At 39.4% G+C, this 7,834-nt stretch overlaps 1 protein-coding gene across 1 annotated transcript in view; it reads right to left on the bottom strand.

Moving 5' to 3' along the window:
* RAPGEF6 (Rap guanine nucleotide exchange factor (GEF) 6) overlaps positions 1 to 7,834 on the bottom strand; it is a 137,430-nt gene that overhangs the window by 31,306 nt on the left and 98,290 nt on the right. The window contains exons 16-20 of the mRNA XM_009322723.1: positions 6,023 to 6,266; positions 5,536 to 5,693; positions 4,459 to 4,473; positions 1,758 to 1,998; positions 245 to 628 (exon numbers count right to left, since the gene is read on the bottom strand). Of these exons, the coding sequence (XP_009320998.1) occupies positions 245 to 628; positions 1,758 to 1,998; positions 4,459 to 4,473; positions 5,536 to 5,693; positions 6,023 to 6,266 (1,042 nt within the window). The remainder of the gene's footprint in view (positions 1 to 244; positions 629 to 1,757; positions 1,999 to 4,458; positions 4,474 to 5,535; positions 5,694 to 6,022; positions 6,267 to 7,834) is intronic.

The raw sequence follows: 7,834 nt of genomic DNA on the forward strand, positions 1-7,834 counted from the left end.
TAAAGAGACAGTCACATCAACCACTGCAGTAAGACTGAACTTCTGAGGCTGAGGAAGGAAAGGACTGCAGTGCAATACATCTCTTTCCACAGTCTGGCTTTTGAAAAGCTTGGTAATTCCCTTAAAACCACCCGGCACCGCCAGTAATCTGTTCAGGATACACCTATTTCTTTTCTTTCCGTTTAGACTAACAGAATTGCCTTTGACAGCACAAATCAGATCTGACAAATGGGAAGTATTTTACCTTATAACCGCGAACATGGAATTGAAGTTCTTGCATTCTCGACAGTGGAGGGCAATTTTAATGAAATGCTTAATAATCTTCATTCTTTTGAGTTGGTTGGGCTCTGCTAAAATTTCCATGGCAACCCAGAACGTCTCTTGATTTATGACATCTTCAAACTGTTTCAGGTGAGCATTTCCTGTTTTGGAGTCCAGCTTGTAAAGGTCATCGATGTATTCTGTAGGCTCAATATTGCGAAATAATTCAAAGTCTCTCATGGAAAGCTGAGTGGCGACCTCGATAGTGCTCAGCTGTAGGAGGGAAATTTGGCTTTCCCTCAGTAGCTCTTGAGCATCCTCATCTGAGCATAAGGTCTCTGTCTCCATATTGTTTTTTAGATAGTACCTACAGAATAATTGAGTTACAATAAAAACATTAGAGATGCTCTTCAAAGGATTTGTGAACACAAAGACACTGACCTACACCATACAACGTGGACATTACTGGCAGCGCAGGGGTGTTTACGTGAGAGTATTTCTGCGTTACTGCTGACAACCCAGTGTAAGAGGCAAAGACAGAGGCAAGAAGGGACAGCATAATCTTGTGCTTTAGCTGGTATAAAATACCATCATTACTGAAGTAAAAAAAACATTTCAAAAGCTGTTTTAATCTACCTCTTTGCTAATATTTTCTATACTGTACTCCATAATATGCTGTAGTTTTCACCTTCAGAAAAAGGTCAGTTACTTTTCCATTTGTAAATTCAGCAGTGAAATAACATTTTAAATACACATTAGTCCTGAGAAATCTCTTGTTGATGTATTTCTCCATTTCTTAGACAAATTTAATGTGGTTTTTTACATAAATTTAGTGTGGCATATTAATATTTACATGAAGCACATAGTATTCAGGAAATGAAAATGTATCTGGAAAATTCATTTCCATGGTCCCAAGCAGATCATTTTCAGATATACAAAAGTTTATTCCTCATAAATTCCCTCTGTTGCCTAGCAAAGAAGACTGAAGAATTTTTTACTTAATAAACTTTCTTCTGGTATGGATCAGGTCATCAGATAAAACTGAAGCACTTAACATTTCAGAAACATTCATAACGGTTTATATAAAAATGGAAGAATTTATCTCAGGTTAGTATCAGTTCATTGCAACATGACATCACTGAGAAAGAAATTAATTGTTTGCTTTAATCCTGAAGTACGTGTGGAAAGTGTCAGAACAAATATAACTCTTTTAAGTATAAGCCACTATATATGTTATCCTAATCTGCTAAATTTAGTTGTCATCAAGCAAGCTTGCTCTACATTTGGGGAGGGGTTCTTTGGGTGCAGAAGAGGAAGGTGAAACCAGGAAGAAAAAGAGGAGAGGGAAGTGTAAGTTACTGACATTTACTTGCTTGTTCTTCTAATAGACACCTGTCTATTTTAATTAAAACATCCCTCTCCAATGTTTCTTTCGGCTGTTTCAATCCTAAAAGGCAAATAAATCCAAACCAAAATCACAACAAGGGCCCATTTACCGTCCATTGAGTTGAATCCTGTCGGCCAATTTTGAGAACTGATCTGGGAGTCTCCGTTGTTTGATGACTCCCTCGGGGCTGACAGACACTTCGCAGAGGGAGTAGGTCTCTGGGGCTCCCGTCAAGTTGAATTCGTGGACGGCGTGACTCACAACCTCTTTTGCTGTAGTGTCTTTGCTGATGATAATGTAACAGCTCTGCTGATCTGCTTTGAAAACTCTTATTACCTGATCCGGAATGTCTAAAATAACACAATAACACCTTTAATGTATGAAGTTACTTGTCCCTTGAAAAGACACGAGGTCATTTACTGTCTCATTTGATAGCCAGAAAACAAAAAGCAGCTAGCAAGAAAAAAAGCCATGCTGGACTTCATGAATATTCATTAAAATAATCAGTCATTTCCTTCAACTTCGAGAGGAAGAAAAAAAAAAAGAGGACTTTTCTCCTCCCTGCATTTCTACAACTCAATTACTTTATCATCCCATGACCACAATCAAAGTACAAGACATCTAGATATATTACTAAGCTGTACACTGTCCTTCTCAGCGTGTCTCAAAAACTTTGGCAGCATCATTCCTCCTTTGGCTCTTTTGTCTTTGCGAGAGCCAGAATCAATGTGCGTGCCAGGGCACCCTTCCCAGGGATGGGAAGCCATCGAGCACGCGTGGATGGGCTGCGGGCGGGAGGACGTGAAGAGGAAGGCAGATTTGGTTGCTCCCATTACTAGCTGCAAGCTTTTACACTCCGTCTCTCACCCTGAAGGAACTAAGCTGCTGCCAGCAGTCAATTCTTTGGTTAGTGTACTTATTTATAGCACATTTTATGTATTATAAATGCATTAGAGAACAGTTTTATCTGAGGCAGCCTACAGCAGGAAATAAATATCTGAAGAAACACGCTTAATGTACAGCTTGATGATTGGAAATAATTTGCTCCATTAGTTATTACAGAAGGCTTGATTTTCAAAATAAAACTGATTGGAAAAAAAGAGTCAAGAGTCAGAGTGCACACTAATTTAAAACTCAGGGAAGCACAGTTTCTCCCCTCCCTAAACTCTGAAGACTAAAACTTCACAGGTTTTCTGCAGACCTGAGAAGGTGGGAGGCTCTCGCTGAGCCCTCAGCCACATCTTCAGAGCCTTCAACTATTCAAAAACCATGTCGTAGGCAGATGTGCCATTAACTCCTGCATCAGAGATTCCCAGCGAGAGAAGTTAAGGGCTGTTATTACAGCAACAGCCTCCAAAGCAGCCCTTTGCTTCTCTCACTGTTATTTGACCAGCCTTTAATAACCTCAGCGATAAATGCCAAATCCGTGGGTTGAGGTATGCGACCTGCCACCTGAGGGGAGCCCCTGGATCGCCGGGCAGGGCAGCGAGTGCCGCGGGGAGGTAATGACCAGGCGTCCCTCTGCCCAAGGGGAATCAACGCTTCTGCCAGGGGAATCCTCCTGCTGGGCTGTGCATCGAGGTCCTCCCAGCAGCAGCTCTCTGAGCACCGAGTTTTACATGCTGCTTACCCCATTGCCTATACATTAATTTTTTTCTGTCAAAATCCACCGCTTAAGGAAGAAATGAAGATCTCTATTAATGGGGCAGTGACCTTGCATCAGGACTTAATGGTGTTATGGGGGCAAGTAGCAGGAATTTCAGGACAAAAAGAAGCAGGTATTTTATGATTCAGCATCAAAAGTTTCTACCCATTGGAAAAAAGAAAGCCTCAACATCAGCTGTAAAAAAAGTCCCACTGGAAGATGAGAGGAAACAGGGTCTTAAAAAAAACCTGATTGAAAACTAATTCTACTAACAGTTTCATCATTATGACTGTCACATTACCAGAATAGTCTCATTAATAGTTGGGGACTAGTTGAATTTTAAAAGCTCCAAGCATACATGAATGGGGGCAATAAAAGTGAAAAATAAATATTATGTACTTATTTCAGAGTGAAAGTGGTGAAAATGACACATTGAATAATTTGGGAAATGCCTGAACTCATAAAATCATAATAAATCAACAGAAGAGGCAAACATGTACACCTTGGTATCAACATACCTTAAACAAAAACAAACAAAAACAAACAAACAAAAAAAATCAGAACACACTCAAGGTATAAAACCAAAAACTGAAATGTAATTGGGGGGGTGGGGAAGAATCACCATGCAACCAAAACTTAGTGTAACTTGTGACAGGTGAGGGAAACATATTACAAGCACATGTCTGTCTTCATGGTCTTTGCTTTTAAGCAGGTAAACATTAATAAAAATAATTTTCTTATGCATGTTCAGCTTGTGTTGACAATACAAAACACGTTTCAAGTTTGCATGCACATAATCTTAGTTATTCGGAGTCCAACAGAAGAACAAACTAAATCTCAAACTACGTTATCACCTAAAACTTCAGTTTCTGTAAAAGGGATGTAAGCAACTTCGCCTCTCTGTGACCTTGCTTTAAAGGAATGAAGTAACCTGCCAGTGTGTCGGTGGCAGAAATGGGAATAAAACGCAGGTCTCAGCCTCAGTACAGCACTGTGCCCGTAAAGGGAACCTATGGATTTGTTTTAAGGGAAGATTACGGGGCACAGGACTATCTAACGCCCTAACAGTAATAACTATGTCAATGCAACATATGAAAGTGTTAAGTTTAACAGGCAAGCCATGCAATATTAACGTCTACAGGATGCTATACATCAGGATACTTACAGTAAAACCCAACAGCTGCGGGCAGGAAAAAAAGAAAAAAAACTGTGTCAACACCAAATCAAGATGTTTACAAAACTTTTCAAGTGTATGTAGTACACTGTCAGAAATATTTTGGTTTTCTCTGCCATTCAAAAATGACAGTATATTTGTTACAGTAAACTTAAGGTAAGAAGGACTAGTTATCAACATTTCATATTATGCAGTAACTTGTGTAATATTAAATGAAGATTCTTAGAGAACATGTGCGTAGCTCTCATGCAGACAGCAAGAACCTGGATTTGCAGCAAAAAGGGAACTTATTTGCTGTGGATATTTATGCACTTGATAGGATGTATCTGTGTACACCCCTTTCAAAGGGGAAATGTGCAAGTTTACATAAACATAAGGAAGTCATAGCCACGAGGCACTTTACAGAATATGTAATTATGCACAGAACTTACACTTGAAAAAGGGAAACAAGATTCTGACTTGACATGTTTACAGGCAGCTGCATTTAACAACAAATGCCTCCTGCAGCCACCCCATAAACTGTATTCCTACAGTAACAGCAATGAAAGCATAGGCTACACATCTCAAAACATTTTGCTGTTTTTCAGACATACAGTTGAATATACGTAATGTTTGTAAAACATTAAACATTAATATCACTATGCTGGTACCATGGCAGTCCTATTCTATCCACAATACTGCTTGAAATATAGACTCAAAGATGGTGGATGGACAAGTCAAATCACCAGGAGTACTGGTATTGGGAAGAGATGACAAAAGAGAAGGTGCAGACGAGAACAACCTGCTTCCACCAGAGCTCTGGTAAACTCCAGCAGATCAAAGACTCTCAGAGGTGTCAAAATACATTTCTTTGTAAAAACAAGCTAAGTGTCACATTACAAAGAAAGCAGGTAAGAGAGGTTCAGGCAGTTTGGATTTTCAGCGAATCTCCAGTTTGGACCTGTTAGGGCCGCAAGATAAACAGGTAACTGCACTCGGCATGTTTGATGCTGGTGAAAGATGTAATTTTCCCCCTGAACCAGCTGCCTTCTAATCATCCTGTAAATCAAGCTAATGCTGCTGTTTTACCTGAAGGATTAGAGAAATCCAGAATGCTAGTTGTAGGCTGCAACAGGTCCGGGCTACTGGATGACAGCGTTCCTGGAATAGGCATGATGGCCAGGCTGTGTCTGCACTGCCGAGTCCCAACGATGCTGTCGTCCTGTGACTGGCTCACACTACCATCACTGCAAAACAATTTTGTTTCAATTTTGTGCGTTAAGCTCCTTATATTCATCTTGGGATGAATGAAATTAAGAAAAATAATGGCACCCAGATGTTTTAATTACACGTTGTAGACAGGCTTTCAAAACAAGGACAGAGGAAAAGCGTATTTGAAAGTGTTCACTGAGAGAGAAAAGGTATTTTGGTCTTGTTCTGCATTTATGGGTCAGATTTGCTGCATTTTTTAAAAAAACGTAAGCAACACGGGCATAATGACTGAAGATACCAAGCAACTAAAATATCACAACTTAATAAGGAACAATTACTTTTTGACCAGAAGAGTCTGACAAACCTGAACAGTTTTGGAGGCAAGATGCTGAATCGGGTCTTGTCTAAAATTTTCCTGATTCTGTTTCTCCCACCAGATACAGTGTTTGCTTTCATTTTCTTGTTTCCTTTTTCACGGGGAAACATCTGCTCCACATCTCCAGGCATATCTGGGATGGAATAACGGTTGTTTTTCTTTTCTGCAATTTTTGGAATATGTGGAATTCCATTCTTCTCTTGTCCTATCCTGCAGAGCAGCTCCTTAAACACTGTAAGAGAAGATACAATCATTGTGATTTACCTTTGCACACTTAAAACTTCACAGTGAAGTCTTCTTTCCCCTCAAACCTTTTGCTTCCCACATCCCTGCAGAAAAAGCGAACCAAAGAGTTATAAACCAGGCAATACGTTGCATTTTAATTTTGATTTAAATGGGAAAAGACCCACACCCTTAGAGTTTTGCTTTTCATTACCTTGGCAGAAAGAGTAACCCCTAAATGTTCAATAAAAACAATCGAACATTCTGCATAGCAGAGTTCTCCTAACTACTTCTGAAATTAGCACGTATCACAGCAAATTTAATAGACCTAGTCTACCGTTACCGGATAGATAATACAGAAACATTGCCTTCACGGCAGCTAGCTCTATGTATTTATTGACTTTTTTGTCTGCATCTTTTAGGTAATGGAGTACAGATGCTTCGTCAAGAATAACTGCAAGACAGACTGATATTTTCCAAAACTGCCTTTGTTTTCTTTTAGTAATACTACTGAACAGAAGCTGCATCAAATTTCCTATTGCATTTATCAAACTAAGCCAGTCTATTACCAACACTGACATTCCTGAAGATATAATTCCATGGAAAAGATAGTGTTTATGTTCTTTGTGTTTCTTCCCACATATAAGAAGTGAAAACAAATTGTTCAAATTGGTTTATCAATAGAAATTATTTTTTAATGATCTTTTAAAAATCTTTTTAAATCACTCAAGCCAGAAATTCAGTTTTTTCTGTCGAAAACATGGTGATAGTGGGAGAATGCAGAACCATACAGAGCCAATTTCTCAAATTGTCCCTATGAGCAAGACAACCAGGACTTTCTGTATAAAAAGTCCTAGCCAAAATGCGTATTTCAATTAGGTAACAAAATTTAAGACTACAAGCCTTCACAGTACAGATTCAAATATAAGAATTGCTTTTTATCAGCACCAAGCACTTAGCACTCAATTAAAAAAACAGGACAGTAAGTATCGCTGTGGAAAAAATGCTTCAAGACATCAATTCATTAAAATGTATCAGGGACATCACCCTGAAATTATATCAGCTAGCAGGAAGAGGTTAGAACCCACTCGTAAATGAATGTTGCTTATATTTATAATACAAATGAACAATCTATCACTGCCTCGGTTACAGTTATGCTTTATTTTATGTCATTTCACATTAGTCTGGACCACCGGTTACCATGGTGGTTTTATGCTTTTTTAGAATTACAGAATCATAGAATCGTTTAGGTTGGAAAAGATCTTTCAGATTGAGTCCAACCGCAAACATAGCACTGCCAAGTCCACCACTAAACCATGTCCCTAAGCGCCACATCTACACGGTTTTTAAATACCTCCAGGGATGGCGACTCAACCACTTCCCTGGGCAGCCTGTTCCAATGCTTGACAACCCTTTCCATGAAGAAATTTTTCCTAATATCCAACCTAAACCTCCCCTGGCACAACTTGAGGCCGTTTCCTCTCGTCCTGTCGCTTGTTACTTGGGAGAAGAGACCGACCCCCACCTCGCCACAACCTCCTGTCAGGGAGTTGTAGAGAGCGATGAGGTCTCTCCTCA

Source organism: Pygoscelis adeliae, unplaced genomic scaffold, assembly GCF_000699105.1.
Source record: "Pygoscelis adeliae isolate BGI_AS28 unplaced genomic scaffold, ASM69910v1 Scaffold34, whole genome shotgun sequence".
Taxonomy (NCBI): Eukaryota; Metazoa; Chordata; class Aves; order Sphenisciformes; family Spheniscidae; genus Pygoscelis; species Pygoscelis adeliae.